Source organism: Egretta garzetta, unplaced genomic scaffold, assembly GCF_000687185.1.
Source record: "Egretta garzetta isolate BGI_Z169 unplaced genomic scaffold, ASM68718v1 scaffold91, whole genome shotgun sequence".
NCBI lineage: Eukaryota > Metazoa > Chordata > Aves > Pelecaniformes > Ardeidae > Egretta > Egretta garzetta.
In genome coordinates this window covers 505,203-526,140 of record NW_009258661.1, presented here as the reverse complement: position 1 = coordinate 526,140, position 20,938 = coordinate 505,203, and the positions used below count along the sequence as shown (strand labels likewise).

The 20,938-nt window shown below is 45.7% G+C and overlaps 1 protein-coding gene across 3 annotated transcripts in view; it reads left to right on the top strand.

Moving 5' to 3' along the window:
- Positions 1–18,950, top strand: part of LOC104134741 (monocarboxylate transporter 2) — a 52,859-nt gene extending 33,909 nt beyond the window's left edge. For all 3 annotated transcript variants that reach the window (XM_035903819.1, XM_035903820.1, XM_035903821.1), the window contains 3 exons: positions 7,936–8,079; positions 13,138–14,013; positions 17,364–18,950. In XM_035903819.1, the coding sequence (XP_035759712.1) occupies positions 7,936–8,079; positions 13,138–14,013; positions 17,364–17,656 (1,313 nt within the window). In that variant the 3' untranslated portion in view covers positions 17,657–18,950. The remainder of the gene's footprint in view (positions 1–7,935; positions 8,080–13,137; positions 14,014–17,363) is intronic.
- Positions 18,951–20,938: the final 1,988 nt, after the last annotated feature.

Below are 20,938 nucleotides of genomic sequence, written 5' to 3'. Positions count from 1 at the left end.
GTTGATGCCAACCTGTCCCCCAGCATGGCAGCTTTTCTGTCCCTGGATGGCTCTCCAGTGTAACCGGTCTCTTGGTCAAATTATGTAGGGCTTCCAGGAGGTGGACAAAGCCCTTTGGAGAGCGTGGCCAGGTAGGGGCCGATTTGCTTGTAGAGCAGCGTGTTCAGACCAGTAACGAAGGGCTGCTGATCTCAGGGAATAGGTGTTTCAGCTGTGCAGGGAACTCAAGTTCTGCAGCTGGGCCTCAAGTGACGGAAGGGATAAAAGTCTGTGGTCCTGCCAAAGCAAAAGGTTAGCTAAAAAAACCATGGGAAAGAAATTCAACAACTGTGAAGTCGTGACCTTCTGAAGGTCACTAGCTGTGTTCTGCGGTGTGGGTGAGATCCAAACCAGCAGCCCGGGGAGGCCACGGAGCGCAGGCAGCTGCGTGCTCGGCACCTGCGACGCCATCCCCTTGCAGGAGCGGTTATTTAATTGCCTAAATACGAAGTGACACGAAGGACCTTGGCTCCAGCCCCAGTTTTGGAGCTGTTGGCCTGTGGCTTCTCCAAGCGCCGCAGGAGCAGTGCGTGTCAGCTGTGTAATCTGGAAATTGAAATGCCGAAGCACTGATCAGATAAGATTGCTGGATAAGGAAAAGGACGCTTTGTCTTTCTGCAGCTTGGGCCTCGTCTGCTTTGTTTTTCTTCTTTTTTTAACATCAGGATGCTGCTGTGGCAAATGCATGTATTTCTGATGAGAGGTCAGGGTCCCTGGCTTCCCAAGGACGTGCCTGGTGGGTGCAGGGGAGGGAGGGCCACCATGGCTTGGTTTCCACACCCGATCATTACACCCACCACCTTCTCATCTGGATACGGTGCCAGTCCTGCCCAGGAGACTCAGCACCACCGAGCCTGGACTGACCAGTTTGATGACTGAGCAACGCATGTCCAGGTGGTCTCTCCCATGTTTGGGTTATGCATCCCACAGGGGTTGTGCTGCAACTGCAGCCTTTGCCCCCTGTAACGTACAGGCCATTTTCCTCACCTACGAGGAAGAACGAGGGGCAGCTTCTGGTGCCTGGTTAGCTGTTGGAGCTGCTATTGCACAGGCGGGATTTCAGCCTCCTTGTTTAAAAATGATTATGTGCAGTGCAAAGGAGTATTAACAGCAGGGATCAGGGCAGTCATGGGGTGGACAGGTCTTTGGAAGCTGCTCTTTGGGGTCTGGCAGAGGGGTATTTGATACCATGGCTGTCACCTGGGGCGCTTGCTCGCTGCCGCTTGTCCTCCAGCATTGGTGTGCACAGCCGTCCTGTCTCCAGCACCACTGCCTGAGGAAGAACCAGTTGTGTGGGGGCTCCTCAGCCACTGGAGGTGCAAAACAAAGCAATTGAACCAAGCAGTTGAGACTATTAGTACACTGTATTATTACCAGGTACCAGCAATTCTCCTTTGGTCATCTGGAGCAGGCACGTGCAGGGCTCATTTAATGTGGGTCAGCTGGTGAGCAGCAGTTCTCCAAGCCCTGGTGATACTCAAGAGCATGAGCCACCCTGGTCCAGGACCTTGGAATTCTCTTCTAGCAAGGCAAAAGACTGAAAGGCTGCAAGTTTTAACCCTCTTATCCCTTTTCCCCTGCCTTTGCGACTGTGCCCTGTGTTTTCTCAGGCCACCTCCCTTTCAGGTCGTGCATCGTTACGGGGTGCTGATTGCTGACGCTGATCCCCTCCACCCTGGGAGGTTGGTGGATTCTGGCAGCCTGTTAATAACGTGGGGGCACTTGCTTTCATTTGCGTGGTAACGAGGAGGTTGCTCTGTTACAATGGGCTGGTACCCTGGTGGATAAATTACGAGGCCAAAGGCAGTGCTGTTATTCCACCGAGGGAATGAGATTATTACTGAGGAAATTGCAGGCCTGCTTCTGTCGTTGTTTTACTACTAGTGTAATAATAGACTTTGTTTTATTAGTATAAATGATTTCCCCCCCTTTCCTCCCCACTGAGTACGCTCCGCTCCTTCTTACGTCCCCAGTGCCTCCATGTAGTCAACGCCAGTCATGTCGTGCTGCGTTTTTTAGTATTATCTGTGTTTTCACAGCAGTTTGGAAAATATTAACTATCTGGGCAGTTCTTTTGGTGCTGACCAGTGTCCCTGTACAGTAACGGTTCTGTAGAGCCACTTATCACTGTGGAAAAGTGGGAAAAGCTGAGCTGCATGTTGCAGCCCCAGCGATGGAGGCACTGGTGGTCCCAAATCTGCCTGAATTGGGGTCCGTGCAGTGGACTATTTTAAAGTGTTGCTAGTTTATCATCTGCATGGCCGTCAAATGGTCTTACCAGCAGACATGATGTTTGCAATGGCTCTGTGCCACTTTACACTGTCAGAAGGTCAGTCTTGTGAAACCTGGAAAAAACCCACGTTGCATGGAGGCCCCTGGGTTATGGGGTCTGTCTTTCAGGGTCTCAGCTCTTATGGAGGTCCCTGGGTTATGGGGTCTGTCTTTCAGGGTCTCAGCTCTTAGCTGCTTCTCTGAGAGCCCTGCACAGAAATATTTCAGCAGAAATTCATCCAAGCCAGGTTCCACTGAAAAGGGGGAAAATCATTTCTGTTAGTATTAGGTTAAGTTAAAAAAAAGAAGACAAGCCAAACTTTACAAATAAGGGTTATATATAAGGTCAGAGGTATGGGAGAGAAGGATGTTTTAGTCCTTGTTAAAAATACATCGGTGTTTTGCACCAACACTGGAAGTTTTGCAGCTCATAAAAAATTCATAAGGCTTTTTGAGGAAAACAGAAAGGCAATTCAGGTGTCTATTTTTTGAGCACTGTCATACTTGCAAGAGTTTAAGCCAGTCTGGATTGATATTGCTTGTTAAATGCCAACTCTGTGTTATGATCCTGTCTGGATCATAGTTCAGTGGCTCAAAAAGAATAAATGACAAGATGGCCTGGCATTGTGGAGGAGAAGAGAGGAGAGTCCAGGGTATTTTGCATTTTCTTTATGGTTTTACAGTCTCCTCTTCAGGGTCCTTCTCACTTCTGCAAACACAAAACTCAAGGTGAAAAGTAATTGGACAAGCTAACAAATGCGTTAGGGCTTGCTTTATTTCCCACCGGCAAGTTCCTGTGTTTTGCTTGCCACCAAGATCAGCTTCTCTGACATGGCCTTTCATGTACCAGCTAACGACGAATGGAAATCTGCCACAGGTATGAGAAAAGAGAGGCTTTATACAGGACAGGCACTAAACCAGCATGATTTATATGGGCTGAGGATAGCGCTTTACATTACATCAGTCTTCCAGGAGTGCCATGATCCCAGCAGCATCTTTAGGGGATATTTGGTGCAAACTGTTGCTCTCCAGGCTGCAGAGTTTTACTGCTTTATGTGCACCCTGCTCTGCAAAGGCTTGGGCTGGAAAGCAAGGCATTTCACAGCAGGCTTTCCTTGCTCTTACCCAGGGGATGGTGGTAGCTCCACTGGAGAGCGTGTCCCCCTGCGAGCCAGGGGAGGTGCAGAGCCACAGGCACGGCTCTGAGCCAAGCCAGCAGCAGGGTGAGGCTCAGCATCCCCCGTGCCCTCCGCTGTCCCGTGTCACCCCCTTGTGATGGATGGGAAATGATTGCTGCAGCTGGAAGCCACTTGCTGGGTTGTGGAAGGGGCTGCCTTGTTTCTAAGGCTGGGTGGGTGGAAATGCCAACCCCTTCCCACTGTGAAGCACGGGCTGCTGCCACCCCTGTGTTGGCAGCTTCATCCTTGGAATGTTTTGGGGTGCAAGGGAGTGATTAAATTTTCCTTCTAATTTCCTCATTACAAGTTGCAATGCTGCTATGGTGGTGGGGTTGTGGGGACAGCGCTGGCTGGGTGGCACAAGCCCTGGCTGCTCCGGCCCCTGAGAAGCCATGCATCGGGGACACGCTCAGCAGCTGAGGTGGCTTTTGCTCCTCACCATGACTTTTCTGGGACTTAGCATTAGTGTGGCTGCTTCTGCAAGGCCAAGCCAGGTAAGTGGCATCTTTCTGAGAGCTTTGCCAGCTGTTTCTCTTGCCCTATCCTCACCTGACTCTAAAATTAAGAAGCAAACCCCACCCCGATTCCTATTAGCTTCTCTCGCGGAAGGCTTGCAGGAGGGAAGGATGAATTAGTTTGGATGCCAGGACAGGGAGCCTGTGGTTCCTGCATGTTTGACCGGGCAGGTATGAGCAAGTAAAGGTGCCTTGGGATTTAAGCTGCACATGTTGCTGTAATTGGTTTTGTGTGGTAATATACAGTATGTTTATTCTTTTCATGCAGGCTGAATAACTGGTAAATGACAGGTCCCGCTTTTCAATTCCACCATGTTTCCAGGGGCTGTCACCCTTTTAATTTTTGCAATAGCTGCAAGCAAAGCAGTAATCGTGTTTCCTATTTCCCACAACTGCGGTGCTGGCTTTGTTGTTCCCTCTTCCTAATTCCTTTGCCCTGACATGAGCTATTTGATGTTTTCCAAAGCTCCCCAGAACACTGCTGTTAAAATTAACTAATGTTTGATGGCTAATCAGCCCCCTGTGAGAAATAGAGTATGGGTGGCGTGTGGCCGAGCAGGGCAGGAGAGGCGCCTTTAGATCTGTTGGCCGTGACGCTGATCACCAAAGACGTCTGGGCAGGGTGAAGGTGTAAGTGTCTGTGCTTCGTACGCCTGCCCAAATTGGCAGGGTCTGCATGCTGGTGTGCACAGCTATGTGACACATTGCGTGCGCCGCTTTCTGCCGAGGGATGGGACGGCTTTTGAAAGGCTGCTCCGTTAAAGGCTATGGACGTTTCTTTAGGTCCAAATGACTTAAGTGGAATTAATTTTGGGGATGTGATTTTGCATTTGCTTCAGTGCATTTGAAAGGTCTGCTCAGGACTATTACAAAACCTTTGGCCGATGAGCAGCATCTCAGGGAAGTCTGGTTTCCCAACTGTTTGAGGCCTTGGGTAGGATTTGCTGTTGTCTTGTAAAGTGTAGGTCTAGATGATGCTTCCCCTGCAGGTTGAGTGCCCATCATGGCCTTTGTGGTGGATTCTCCAGTGGCTGGAAGGGTTTAGTCCCGATGCTCTGCTCCTGTTTTCTCCTCTAACTGGCTGTGCTTAGTACCTTAGAGGCCTCCAATGCCAGTCCTGTGTGGGTGAGGCTCATCAGGGAGATAAAATGCTGTCTCTCACAGAGTGGGCTCACAGGGCCTGGACTTAAGGTTTCAGGCTGAAAAGGAGAGAGGCTTCTGTTGCTTTGGGAGTTCGTCATGGTTCCCCATGAGCTCAGCCCAGCCCAGATAGGTAACACCTTTGAGACCTCTCCCACCCAGACTGGCAAACAAGTGGGTCTGATGACCCCCCTGTAAAACTGATAATGATGGTTATGGCAGATGAAGGCTGTTTGCTGAAGGTCACGCAGACCTGCTGTAAAGCATTGCTGAGAGATCACACAAAACAGGAACAGGGAGCCATTGCAGTCTCGTGGCTTACTAAGTGATCGCTGGGAAGCTGGGATGTGGCTGGGGACACTGCAGGTTCTTGGAGGGTGCCCCAAGGGCACAGGAAGGGTGTTCTCATTTGTAAAGCCCATGGTTGGGATACGGACTTTTGCTTTCAACTACTCCAGCATCTGCCCTGGGTTGTCCCCGTAGAAGCAGAGCAGAATATGTCCCACCCTCAGCCCCTTCCAGTTCAACATCTGCTGTCATGGTCCAAAGCCATCCTCACTGATGGGTGAAGCCAGTAGGACAGCTTATGGATGGGAGTGAGAGGGACATGGATCCATATTGCCCTTCTCCTGAGGTGGGTGCTGCAGGACTGGGACATAAGCGAGCGTTTTGTTTTACTCCTCATAGCAGGGACTTCTCTCCGCAGGAACTGCCCTGAATCAGAGCAGGAGAGGGAACTTAGCAGAAATCTTGTGGGCTTTAAATGCTCTGCTCCATGGGACGACGTCCTGTAGTTTTAGGGCTAACGTGAAAGCCCCCTTCCAGTGGGAGGGGTAATTGAAACCACATTTTCTTAGTTGAGTAATTAGATTGATTCTGGAGAAACGCGGACATGTGGAAAATTGAAAAATGGAGGAGTTGTGTGCCCTTAGGCTGCAGAGGGATGAGTTGGTGCCTTTCTGAGGAACACTGGCTCGATCTGTTGAATTACAGGACATGCTGAGACCAGCTCAAGCATGGTGCAAGTTCAAGCCCTGACCAGGGGAAACTCAGTGAGAACTCGGTCCCTTTCCTGCTGTGCTGATCTGACATGTGTATCTCCTTCCCCAGGACTTCCCATTGAATTCTGTAGTGCTCTGTGCAGCAAAAGGATGCGTGCATCTGCATCCAGTTACAGGGTTAGGAGAGAAAACCCTTCATGTAATTATACACTCACGGAAATTTCAATTGAATGGTGCATTTGGTGGACCAGCTCACGATCACGCAGTTATAGGGATGCTGTTAAAACCATGCTTGTGTGCATTTCATTTATGAGTGTTTTGACCTTAGACATCTAGTGGAAAGTATTCTGCATGTTACAGGGGTACCGGTGGGCTTCATTCCCTAGATTAAGCCAATCATACCTACTGTTTTTTATTCCTGCACACTATAAGAGCTGAGAACTTGTTCAGATGCTGTCAGCCATGCTGAGGGGATATTGGAGTTTTTGGGTCCGGCTCCTGTGCTCAAGTGTGCCGTGGTTTGCAGGGTCTGGAAAGAGCTCTGCCACTATTTCTGGCTGAGATTATTTAAGCAAAGGTAAATATCCTACCAAATGGCTCTGTGGTGAGGTAGATCCCACAGTCCAGCTCTTCAGAGATGCCTGTAAGCTTAAAATAACCATTTCCAGTAATCTGCATGTGGATGGTGTGGACTGTTTGTAATGGCAGGAATGAAGGCAAACAGGCACGCTGGGCTCCGAAACACCATTGCTGTGTGCTGAGTAGCACCAGAAGTAGTCAGGTAAAATGAGATACTAAATGCTGCCTGTATCCCCCTGTCTCATTTCCAGCATCATCTTTGCAGCACTTTGGTTCAGGTTTTTCAGTAATATGGAATCTTTTTCTTACATCTCATAGCTCGACTTCTGGACAGCTCTTTCCTGCTCAGTTTGCTTTCTTTCATTCTGACTTCTCAGCCTGATCTAACTTCAGAGTTGGCTCTGCTTTGAGCAGGAGGTTGGTCCTGAGACCTTCAAAGTCCCTCTGACATATATTATTCTGTGATTCTGATTTTTACTGGTCCTCTAGCTGGTTGAGACTACTGTACACAAGACTTCCCTTCTTTCCTCCTCCGCCCAAAGCTGCTGGCATGTTCCACTTCCTCAGATTTAGAGGCTTCCTTTCAGTGTGTGCAGTCTTTGTTAAGCCATTTCCCTCTTTCATAATCTTGCACGTTCCTGAACCACCTCTTTACATAAATGTAAGACCAAACTGGTTCTTCTGAGCTCTGACTAATCCATCATCCCAAACTGTTTCTACCTACATAGACTGCGATTAAGATTTAGTTAACAACTGTTCTGCTGAAGCTTCAGTCCTGGTCAGCAGTATTGGAATGGCATTAAATAGAGGCATTAAAACCGAAACAGTATTCATGATATCAGCCTCGTAATAGGAAGCACCACTTTATGTCTATGGTTTAGCATCATAACAAATCAAGAAGCTCCCGTGTTGGGATTATGTGTTCACCTGGTTTGTTATTGCCCTTTGCCTTCTCTGATGACACTTTGAAGTCTTGGGGCAGGAGCTGTCACTGACTACACAGCCACTGTGTGGCATGGGACATCCTGCCATCTCCGCACAGCACAGATCATCTTTCTCTCTTTTTCCATTTTCTTCCTGATGTCACCCTCCAGAAGCTGTCAGCAGCACCCCAGGGACACTGATAGTGCAGAGTTTTGCCTGCTTTGTGTCAAACGTGCCCTTCTGTCAGAAGATACCTACCTCAAGGACAATTTTGCGCTCTTTCCCCAGGTCCCATTAGCAGTATTTTAGTAAACCGCTATGGCAGCCGACCCGTGGTTATATTTGGAGGCCTGCTGTGTGGCATCGGGATGGTGTCAGCCGCCTTCTGCACCAGTATCCTGCAGCTCTACATCTGCGTGGGCTTCATTACAGGTAAGAAGAAAGCATCTCCTTTCTGCCCGCACTTGAGCTTCACTTCTGATGGCTTGGGGCATCCGCACTTGGGCACCTCAACCAAACACAACAGGAAGCTGGTGAGATAAAGAGCTGGTGGGCCACGGGCCCTGGCTTATTAACTGCTCCAGATGAACTTCAACAAAGAGCATATCCCCCGCTAAGCGCTTTGCTCCTGGCTGAACACTGTGTGGGATCTTAGCAGGGGATGTGCTCTTTGCAGATGAGTGCTCTTGGCCAGAGGCGATGGTGAGGATGGCCATCAGTGCCCTCAGCTCCCACCGGAGCGAACGCAGGTTGGCTGCGCTCTGCCCTGGGCAAGGCAAGCCCTTCGAGATACAAGCGCGACTGTGAAGAAAGCACCTGCGTGCCTGTATTACTGCGTGTTATCGTCCCTCAGCGAGATAGATGAAATGAGGTTTCAGGGGCTTGCTTTAGTTCCTTTGCCCTTTGCCTGCTTGTGAGGTTAGGAGGTCCTTTATCTGAAAATAACGACTACTGGAGTTGATTGAGAATACGCAATATTCTCCCTATTGAGAAAAAAATAAAACTGTATTTCCTTATTGAAGTTACAGTTTGAATTGTCTGTACTGAAATATGAATTTCCATACTGGAAACTCAAACAGGAGAAGGCTGAGCGTCAGCCAGCATCTTTAAAGCCTGCAGGTACTGGGCTATTGCTTTTAAAGGTAGATGGATTGGTGTTCTCCACCTGCTTAATTGTAAGCATTTTTGTTTCATTATTTTGGCTAAGGTACAGCCAATGTTTCTTCCAGTGCAGCTAGGATATCTGCCTGAAAACATGACACAATGAGTTCAGCATTGGCTTTTGAGGTTGCAAGGTGTATGTTTTAATGAACGTTCCCTATCTCTCTGCAGCCACACTAAGCGTTGCTGCTTTCTGAACATGAAAACTGCGAGCATTTAAAATCAGGAGAACCAGCCACTAGCAAAGTAAATTGGGACAGAAAGTTTGTCACCCTGTTCTTTTACGCCAGTATTCCTTTATTAAACCTGTACAATAGTGAATGAATCCCCATGTAGGATTCCCTCTCTAAAACCTTACTCTTTCTAAGGAGAGTCACTGTATTAGATGAAACTGGGCTATTACTGAATGAATAAATCTTGCAGATTCCTTGAAAGAGATTCCAGAAACAAAGTGATGAGAAATAAAAATAACCAATGTCTCCCACAGATAAAAATCAATATTTATTGATGCATGAGCTTGTATCATTCCCTGCTAAGCAAATGTCCTCTAGCAAGTTGACTAACGCTGGATTAGCACATGGAAACCATAAATCCTTTGCGAAAAATGTGTGCATTTAGGTGAGCAGAAGGGCTCAGGCAAGGAACAGTGCTGTAGGAAGGCACCAACTCCTATTTTTAAAGGTACTTGGCCACAGATGTGCCAGGAGGGAATTTTATGCCTAACCCCAATGGGCCTAGGATTTATGAAGACCCTGTTCTTTTTTGGTCCCTGAATATCTCTGCAGATCCGGTCTCTTGCCCGCCCCAGAGAGCTGATAGCACGAGCTGTGCTCAATGCACACATGTAACCTTCCTGTCAGCAACAGGGTGCAGGGGCAAACTGCCCCCATACCTCCTTGTCTTTAATACTGTGATGTTTCCTCAGAGCAAACCACGTTTTTTGGTGTGTCCGTCTTTTCCTCCTGCTTGCTGAACGAGGGCAGCTGTGTGGATGAGGTCTTAGCTAATAACCCATCATTTCCAGGCACGGTGTGTGTGTGCTGGGGAAGGAATATTAATTTGACAGGGAAGGGAAGACGCTTGTAATCCTGCTAACATGCTTGATGCCTCTAATTACGCTCGCAATGCTTTCACTGGTCAGGCCTAAGAGAGCAATTAGGAAGCTGCCCGCTCATCACGCGGCTGGGGCAGCATTACTGTACAAGCAGAGAGACTTCTGCAAAGGCGATTTGCAATGACTGTAAAGCAACCTGTAAACATCGGAAGCTGCCCGCTCATCACGCGGCTGGGGCAGCGTTACTGTATAAGCAGAGAGACTTCTGCAAAGGCGGTTTGCAATGACTGTAAAGCAACCTGTAAACATGACGCTCCTTCTAGCCTCCTTCCTACCAGCCTGAAAAGGAGACAGGCTGATGTAAAAGGCCATGTTCGAGTAATTTGCAGGGATGGAGATAAAAACAAGACAGTTGGTACTAGGAGGTCCCTGCTACAGTCCTGTGCCTTTGGTATATTAATAGAAATCTCTTCAGAGGAGCAGAGTGGGAAGTATCTGTTTACGGTGGAGGGATTAGACACGGCAATCTCGATTGCTGTCTTGATTATGCCTTTTTCCATTTGCATGCAGAGCAGGGGCCAGGCTCCGCTGTCAGAGGCAACTCTGAAGCAGCTCTGTCCTTGATGGCACCGAGCTGTGGGTGGCACGCAGCGCTTTGCATGCGCTGTAAAACCCATGTTCTCTCCCTCACTTGTTTCCCGATAGCGCTTAGAAAAAGAAATGGGGTTTGCAAGCTGTCGGCCTGGATAGATGCCAGCCTGGATGCATTAAATAGGTGTTTAGGCATGCAACCTCTTCTTCAAGCTGAGGTAGTAGCAGCAAATTTCAAAGCTAAATGCAAGGCAATAACAACTGGAGTTTAGTTCAATCTGTACCAATTAGACTACCACGAAATAAAATGGGATCTAGGGCGAAGCATGTTGACTAAGGAGACTGGAGTCCTTGCCTTAGCTGTGCATGTTGAGCATTGAAATAGCTGGTAGGATCTTTCCTTGCTAATAAAGTAAGAACAAGATCAATAGCTACGCAGCTCACTCCTGAAGCACCACTTATTTCCTTCTAATATGAGGGAGATGTATTTAATCCTGGGAAGCATGCTCCCCCCTGGCACAGGCTTGCTGCTGTTCATGCAACACCAGCGATAGGCCTCTCTGTCATATCCTTGGGGATAAAATGTGGTTATTTGAGTAACAATTTCAGCCATGGAAAAGCTGCTGTAGTTTCTGAAAACTGGAATAATATGGATATAAATATTTCCAACTAAAGTCAGCCAAAAGCTTAAAGTAAATTGAAATTCCAGTCAGTCAATTTGAAACTCTCCAAATTTAATTAATGGGAAGAGCATGAGGTAATATTAAATTAGATTTGTCTGACTGGCAAATTAATGTTCACATAATAAAAAATTTGAGTTGATTATTGGTTAAGTGGATAGCTGGCATCCAGTCCAATTTTCCTTTTCCATGCAACATGTGGTAGGTCCCTACCAAAAATGATTCTGTGGAAATGATGGTTCAATTTCTGCCCTTACCTACCAGCCTGGGAAATACAAAAAGCAAATATACATTAAAGCAAACTCTAATCCACTGTGTTGCATATTCTCAGGTGAAAGAAGATGCATTTCTATATCTGAGCACTGTCAAGGGTGTTCTCTATCCAAGGCTGTGTTTTGCCTCCCCAGTTCTCAGATCAGCCCTCTCACGGGGATAAATTTGGCCCTTTGTGCATTATGAGGGTGCTGAAACACTGGAACAGGTTGCCCAGAGAGGTGGTGGAGGTCCCATCCCTGGAAACATTCAAGACCAGGTTGGATGGGACTCTGAGTAACCTGATGTGGTTAAAGGTGTCCCTGCTCCCTGCAGGGGGGTTGGACTAGATGGCCTCTAGGGGTCCCTTCCAACCCAAAACATTCTATGATTCTATGATTTTATGAGCAGGGAATGTGTTTCATATCAAGACTAGTTTTAATATGTTGCCATTTCAATTTATTTTTAGTGTTGTAAACTTCCAAGTAATTAAAAAAGAATGAATTTTATACTTGGCAAAAATCATAATTTTGTGTAGCCGTTCAACCTGAAGCTATCCAACATCAGTTGAATTCTGCTGCATCAGTTGGATTCTACTCTATCAGCAGCTAATGATAGTGTTCCTTAATTAATTTTGAGGACCTTGACCTTTCTAAATTCTCTTCTGTAAAGCAATATGCCTAATTATGTACTGCACAGTTAAACAAACTAATTATATAGACTAATGAACAAGAAAAAGTCTGCGTGACCCTATTTTCAGGATTCATGTTCTTGGGTATAATCACTTCAAGGATTACATTTCTGCTTTGTTCTAATGTGGCTCATTCTTTCCTGGATGATAGGGTGGAAAATATGTGGCATGATTTTTAAATGTAATTTTGATGGAGTTCTGAAAATTCAACTTTTTAAGGAAATACTGCACATCATAGAAATGTTTGAAACGAAGAGATTATTATATGCTGGTGCTTTCAAACAGAAAGTTGACACCATCACAGCATTTGGTATCTCTGCCTTTAGATTTCACCTGTGCAAGAGAAGCTGGCTAAGTGAATTAGCAATGCAGATTTATAATACTATTTATGTATCTAACTGCAATAAACATAAATTTAAATTAAAAGAAACACTCTAGGGTCCTGTTTAATTAGCATCCTCAGTAGCTGTTTTGCCATGTACTTGCAGACCTCTTAGTCTTTTGCATCAGACCTGAATTGCTCACACCACTAAATTAGTAGTGGCTGAGATGGGTGATGTTTTTTTCTGTGCAGGTCTGGACAGACGTCCAGTAGCAGTGTTGGGTTCCCACCACCCATGGAAGGGGGTGAGAAGGATGCACTTTGGTGATTAGCACTGTCCAAGCCAGAGCAACCTTCCTCAAACTGGGAGCTGTCATTTTTTTTCAGTAGATCCATCCTCTCTTTCAACAAGGCTGCTGTGTCTGGGCAAAACCAGCCAGCATTCATTGAGGCTGTAGTTTCAATTTATTCTGGAGCAAACTCTTTGTGCTAGGTTTGCCACCCAAGAGATTTGCATTGCAAAAGGAAGGGGCATTCTCTGACCGGAAGTGTCTTTCTGGGGTCTGGTTACCCAAATGCGTCAGTCAGAAGCTCAGGGATATCTTGAGCAAAGCTTGCATCCAGACTATCACGTTGAAGAGCCACCAGTGGACCAACTGTCCATGAATTTGCCTAAAATAATGAGCTGAGGAGTCTCAAATCTTCCTTTGTGTATCACAACTGTTTTTCTCTGTTCCAGGATTCGGCCTTGCTCTCAACCTCCAGCCATCAGTGATAATCATAGGCAAATACTTTTTAAAGAGAAGACCTATCGCAAATGGCCTTGCTATGGCAGGGAGCCCGGTGATGCTTTGCACCCTGGCTCCTCTCAACCAGTTCCTTTTTGACAATTTTGGCTGGAGGGGCAGCTTTTTAATACTTGGGGCAATTTTATTAAACTGCTGTGTGGCAGGAGCCCTCTTCAGACCCATCGGGACAGCCACAGTATCAGTCAAAACTCAGGTGACTGAGGAAGGGAAGGATGGTCTGAAAGAAGAGGTCACTAAGGATGCCATGGAAATGAATAATCCTGGGAACGTCCCCCTGGACACCAAAACAGAAGAGGAAGGAGGAAAGGACTGTTGTGAAAAAATCAATCAGTACCTTGATTTTTCCCTCTTTAAGCACAGAGGGTTCTTGATTTACCTGATCGGAAACGTGCTCATGTTCCTGGGATTTTTTGCCCCCATTGTTTTTTTGGCACCTTATGCAAAGCACATCGGCATTGATGAATATTCAGCTGCTTTCCTCCTTTCGATCCTTGCTATCGTGGATATGATTGCCCGACCTACCACTGGCATCATTGCAAACAGCAAGTGGGTGAGGCCACGGATTCAATACTTTTTCAGCTTCTCCATTGCTTTCAATGGTGCCTGCCACCTTCTGTGCCCACTGGCTTCTGGCTACACGGGGCTCGTAGTTTACTCTGTCTTTTTTGGCTTGGCCTTCGGCATGGTTTGTGCCATGCTCTTTGAAACCCTCATGGATCTCGTGGGAGCTGCCCGCTTCACGAGTGCAGTTGGTCTGGTCACCATCGCGGAGTGCTGCACGATATTGCTGGGACCACCCATCGGAGGTGAGTGTGTTTTCTTCCTCTGCTTCCACTGGGTTGTCACTTGTATTTAGCCACTTGCAAGCAGAGTTTGTAGGAAATGATTCTAAATGTGTTTTCTTTGCTTCCCACCCACTGTTTTTCCACTAGTAGTTGGACAGGGAAGGCAGATCCTCAGTGTGTCCTCCAGCATTTCTTCTTTACTCCTTTCTATGTTGTCCTCCAGTTGAAGTCAAGAGTTTGTAGGGTGTGCTCTTAGTCCCTGATCCCTTCAAACACTTGAACTGAACTTACAGAGTGGGACTTTGTGCAACAGCAAGAACCTTGCGCTTTAGGCGACTCCTCCTGGAAACTCCTCCTGTTGTAAAAGGCTGGAGTCCACCACAATTTAAGCACAGTAAAACACAACAGTTCTATGAAATCCTCTTGTCGACTCAAATCTGGTATTTGCTATTTGTCTCTAAGGCTCTGAGTGCTTCTGCTTATGGACTTCAGTCATCTCAGAGCATCTGATAGATTTAAGGCTGTTCCAAAAATAAGAAAAGGTTTATTTTTTATAGCATTGTTTGAAATATCAAAAGACAGAGACCCTCAAATGTCCATGCTGACAATATTGAACCTCCAGCAGGGCTTGCAGTCATCTGAAGATAAGTGGGAGCAGTGATCTCCTGTGATTTTAACAGCCTCCACTTCTTTCCCTCTATAGCATGTGCTCACTTCTTTTCCTACAAGGAGCACACTGTGTCTGGAAGACACCGTGTTTGAACCTGGCATTTGGCTCAAGTACAGTCCTTACTGAATCTGAGTTGGCCATGAATGAAATGACTTCATAGGTGACATCCTCTCAGTGTATAGGTACCATCCTATCTATGTGCCCTGTCCTGCAACTTGCAGCTTGAATAACTGGTTTGGAAACTGGTCACCTTTAAGTACGCTAAAATGTTTGATTAGGTTGTGTGTGCTGTCTGTTTCTGGATGTATACAAGCTAAACTCTGATAATTCTTATGATATGACAGTATCATAATAAATTTAAGGAAGGCACAGAAAGAAGGAGGTTTAAACGCATTTCCTGGATTCAAAGCTGAGATCCGGTTAATGCTCTGTATGCCACATCTTGCAGGGCTGTTTAATTCTTCATATTACCACGTAGCTCATACAGTGTGACAGAAGCAGCTGTATCCTCTTGCTGTCTTAGAGATTCATTATTTAATTAATGACAAACAAAGGAAAATACAATTTTAAAATGACCATTTTCTGAATTATATAATTTTCTGTGTGGAAGATTAAGTTAATGACCAGAGACTGCTAATGAGGCTAACCCAGTTCTATGTAATAATCAGTAATATTAGTTTTGTAGGGTTTTCCCCACCATTTTATTAAGCAGCAAATTTATTGGTTCTTTGACATTTTAATAACCTACTGCAGGGTTCTGCTTTAATGAACTAAGTAAATTGTTCCCAGTGTGTTTTATGACTTTATCTTAGTCTCAAAGGAAAAGAGGCAAGACTATCCTCCTGTTGAATTTTCCAATAGTCTGCTCATTAAAAATCTCACTGAAACCTCTTTAGGAGACCTCTAGGTCATCCTGATTAGCAGAAAAGGAAAAATTGTTGCAATTAGCATTTGGTTGATGTTTCACCAGTAACAGTGCCTTGAAAATGGTGTACCAAGACATCTAGGAGTGATTCAGGAAGAACCGTTGACCAAAACCAGTTAAAAATTATTATTTTTGTGATCAAGAAATCTATTTGGTGGCTATAAAATCCCGTGTTAGTGTAATGCAGTGGGATAATTAATCATCAGTTTTTCAACATTAGGGGTCAGTCAGGAAGTAATTAAAGGTCCCTCTTTTTAAGGAGGAGAACATATTCCAAAAAGGCAGAGAGCTAATGGTTGATGGGCCAGTTTCAAGGAGGACTGTGAAGGCCAGGTTAGGAGCGGGTCTTACTTTAATTAGGATTTGGGATGTTAAGAATGGTCTGTGTTGCGCCAGTAAATGGGAATTAATGCTCAAGATCATAATCCCAATAAGATTTGCATTACATTTTGACATAATGGAGAACACTGACATTTCAATTAAGCCGTCTCCCTTCAATTACTCTGTACCTCTGTAGCAGAGGCATTAACCTTTGAGAGGAACCTGTCACATTTGTCTTGGCATTGAAATTATCTGACATTGACAGCATCATCTTTGCTTTCCCTGGAACTAATGTTTTCCAGTTCCAAGCAGTGCCCTTTCATCTTTAGATCACGAGTATAAATGCAGAAAGTGCTGCTGTGACCACAAGATGAGTCCCCTCTAATGCTGGTGAATGACCCATGGTGGAATAAATTGGAGGGTCTTTGTCAAGAGTCTGAGATGGAGACCCAGTGGCCAGGTGCCATCTCATGAAGATCTTCTCGAAAGCTGCCACTTTTGCTGGCAGCCGGAGGACTACCAAGTCAAATGGACATCCTTGTAGGTGATCATTGGAGTCAATGGAAAGACTGTCTGCAGACTCTGTGATCAGAGGACTTGGTTTCTGCATGGAAAAAAAGGGTGTGCCTGAAAAGTCCAGACTTTGCAATGTAGGTTCTCTGTCCCCTTCTACTTAACTGTACAAATTTGTTGTGGTGTAACCCGGCCAGCAGCTGGACACCACCCAGCCGTTCCCTCACTCCCCCGCTTCAGTGGGGTGGGGCAGAGAGTCAGGAAAAAAAGGTAAGAACCGTGGGTTGAGATAAAGGCAGTTTAATAAAACAGTAAAGGAAAATAAAGTAATAATACTAGAATATACAGAATATACAAAACAAGTGATGCACAATGCAACTGCTCACCACCCACTGACCAATGCCCAGCCCATCCTGAGCAGCGATCCTTCTTCCTCAGCCAGCTCCCCCCAGGCATGACGTCCTATGGTCTGGAATAGCCCTTGGGCCAGTTGGGGTCAGCTGCCCTGGCTGTGCCCCCTCCCAGCTTCTTGTGTCCCTGGCAGAGCAGGGGAAGCTGAAAAAGTCCTTGACTAATATAAACACTACTCAGCAACAACTAAACCATCACTGTGTTATCAACATCCTTCTAGTACTGAATCCAAAACACAGCTCTATGCCAGCTACTAGGAAGAAAATTAACTCCATCCCAGCCAAAACCAGGACAAAATTATTGGTAGCATTGCCTATATCAATGTTAACTACTCACAGGTTATATAGTGGAACACCTGTGAAGTATTTGCAGGATCAGAGTATTTGTGGAAGAGAACAGAAGTCCAGAGAATGTCTTATTTTATCCTAAAGCCACAAAGGTGTCCCTTTTTATTTAGGATCTGAAACCACAATATTCTTGCCTTCATCTCTAAGTTTCTTTTTTTCTTTTTTTTAATTATGTGTTTTACAGGAACTCTTATCGATACCTTTGGGGACTATAAATACATGTTCATTAAATGTGGAGCTGTGATGGTCCTGGCAGGAACCTTCCTGTTCATCATGAATTATTATAATTATCGTATGCTTGCCAAGGAGGAGAAGGAAAGGAAGGCAAAAGAAGAGGACCCTAAATCTGTAAGGACAGAAAATGAAGGCAGAAATAACTGGAACAAAGAAACCATACAGGACAAGCCTGAGCTGGAACCTTTGAGAGAGGAACGAGAAGGACTAAAGAAGGAAGCGAATGGCACAAATGAAGTTTAAACCTATTCTTGTGGGCTGAATGGGATGTTACTTCTGGGTTGCTTAAGTTACCACTAGCTGTGAAATCACACTAGGTTTTTAAATTTTGCCCTATGCTGTGCCATGTGCATCTTCTTCTTTGTTGTAGGAGAAGACTAGAAGAGAAGTAAGTCTAGTTTCTTATAAAGTGCTGGGACGTGCAGTGCAGTATCCATTTGCATACCAAAGGTCCTGCGACGTTTTTCTTCAGGTATGTCCCATTTCCCAGAAGCGCCGAGTAAGGGTGCAGCTGACACCCTGCTTTTATTCTGTCTCCTACAGCTCTACTCAGTGAAAAGGCCAGTGGCCATCAGAGTCAATGCAGAGCCCTTCCAGCAGCCTGAATGGGCTTTGCACTGAGTACTGTTGGTGGCTGGATCTTCTCTCCGTGCAGTCAAAACTCTGACTGCAGTGTCAGAATTATCCCAGGGACTTGGTGTTGCTTTCCCCTGGCAGCTACACTGTGATTTGTACCTCTGTCTCACGGAAATGTAAAATAGCCCTTACACTCATCTTAAATACAACCCAAGAGAGCTGCTTGGACAGACTGAGGGCAGTACATGCCTGCGTGCATGTGGCAACAAGGCAGCCTGTCCCTGTGGCTGGAGCATACTAGGAAGGAACTAACTTGAGGGGATCCTCATGGCTTGACCAGGGACTTTCTCAGGGACCTCTGCATTCAGCAAAGTACCGTGAGAAAGGTGGTGTTATGCAGGGGGCCAGCACAAGGCCAACATGTTACAGGAGTCCTTTTTCTGTGCAGGGCAAAAACTTGGTCTTTAAGATCCACATTCAAACAGTGCAAATTCTTTAAAATTTTCCCTAGGAGGTTACAAAGTCCTTGTTATCCAATATCTGAGCACCTTACCATTTTTAGCATGCTTTTTCTTTACAACGCTCTGGTGAGGCAGGGTTGTTACTATTAATTAATTGTAGAAGTGAAGAACTGAAGCACAGAGGAGCTATGGGCATCATTGCTTCAGTGAATAAAGCTTAGGCATGCCGTAGCCGAAATGAGATTCCCTGCCCTGAGTGAGGTACCTGAAAGCCCTGCTGAGCACAGGTATTCCCCTGTTAAAAGATAGGAAATACCACGGATAGTTGTGCATTAAACCACAGCCCTCTGCAGCGCAGCCTGCTTTCCTTGTGCTTCTTACTACTCAGGATGAATGATTTTAGCACTGCTTAGAGCTGTGACCTTGTGCCATATTTTTTTAACCTGGTTAAGTTGTGCCCAATCTGGAGGGAATCCAACCACAGCCACCCTCCCCTGCCCCCCCCCCTTATTTGGGCTGGATTAGGCACTTCCCTGTTGCTAGCACTGCAACACCCGGTGGCATCATGCCGTCCTGGTGCGTGAGGTCAGTGATGCTGAGCTGGAGCCCAGGCCACGTCAGAGGCTCTCATCCAGTGGTGATAATTTTGAGCTGGGAAGATCTGTACTCTGACAGCAAGCACTGGTGTATTTTATGAGAAGCAGCTGCTGCCCAAGGGCCGTGGATGCTGACCATGGCATCCTGTAGTCGAATCATCAGCTTTTGTGGATTTAGCTCCAAGTGACTGGATAAAAACAAGGACTTTTGAGGCAGATCACCCAAATCCAAAGTTCACACCAGTCCACAGGCTAGGTCTCCTCTTTCTTTGCCTCTGTGGCACCCTTATGTGATCCGATAAAGTTTTTTTCATGACTTTGTCCCTGAAGAACTGTATTTAATCGTCACTTGTATACACACTATGAAGAATGGCTTGTAAAAATACTTCCATAAATACACTATACTCTTAAATTTAGATCACTCGTATCTTCCTGTACAAAACCTTTTCTGTGAAATCTTTTGTTCCACTAAAGAATAATGGTCTTTGGCCATGGACTTCAGTAGGACTTAAATTTTATCCTTATGTAGTATCTTGCATTTTCTCTGAAAAATAAAATCTTTCCAATATACTTAGGCTTTTGTTGCTGTGGTTTTAATATTCTTTACTTCTGTCAAATATATCTACGGGATTTCAGTAAAAAAGACATTGATAGAAGGTCCTGAACATTTTCCAATATGCCTTCTGGCAACTCTTTTAAAAAAATAAAGTAAGTTTACATTTGCCCATGATGATCTGTAAGGTCAATGCTGCCTTTCCGTTCAGTTAGGAATTTATCCTCATAGGGTTTCTAGTCCTGGCTCCATGTACATGGTACTGCAACTCTTGGGTGTAGCCTCTTACTCCAGGACCACCATGGGTTGCTCCTCGCCACACAGTTTCTTTGACATTTTCAGTGGTCTGGGCCAGCCTGACTCACACCTCCAGTTTCACGGGCCCATAATGAGTCCGAAAGCAGATGACCTGGCAAGGATCTGACGAGATGATTTTTCCTTCCTTCCCACCAGGTCGTATCAATTAATTCTAGGACTAATGACCCAGATCCTCAGCCGTCCTTACTGCAGGAACTGATGCTAAGGCCCTTTGTCTAGCAGAGACCCAAAGCAAGCTTTTTCGATCATAAAACTCTGCTAAACATTTTCAATAAAAAGGCTTTTTGTTCAGCTATCTATGAAAATCCTCTGGAAAAGCTACACCTTTGTTAACCTGTCCCCGAGGGCAAAAAATGCTACATTGAGTAAGTAGTTCTTTATGGTTTCAGAAGTCTTCTGACATTAAGCAGTGACTTCATTGAACTTACTCAAGCCCCCTGTCATAGAAATAGATACTTTAAGATTACGGCACTATTTCTGTCATGTAGGAAGCCAGACTATTTTAATACAATTTTGTTGATTATGTCTGGTTGTCAGCGGTGGGTGGCCTGCCGCTTCCCTGTTACCCAGCCTCCTGTCTCCACTGTGGGTTCAAACCGTGCCTCGCTAATCAATGCAGCAGAGCAATGCCAAATAACTCGGTGCTTTTAAGCCTGTGAGCAGCCCTAGAAATGCTTTGCTGAATCAAATTCTGTGAATTCCAACACCTTGCAGGATCAAGCTGTAATCCAGGCTCGGAAAACTCGAAAACTTTCCCATGAACATTTTCAGTTATTAAAAATGACTGCTGCAATATGAAATAGCCATTAGAAAAAGCTCTTGTGAAGGAGTAGAAGTTGCCTATGTGTCTAATTTAGTGACTTGTGTGGCAAATAGCAAACAATATTCATATTTAGACTAGATATAAGAAAGAAGTTCTTTACAATGAGGGTGGTGAAACACTGGAACAGGTTGCCCAGAGAGGTGGTGGAGGCCCCATCCCTGGAAACATTCAAGGCCAGGTTGGACAGGGCTCTGAGCA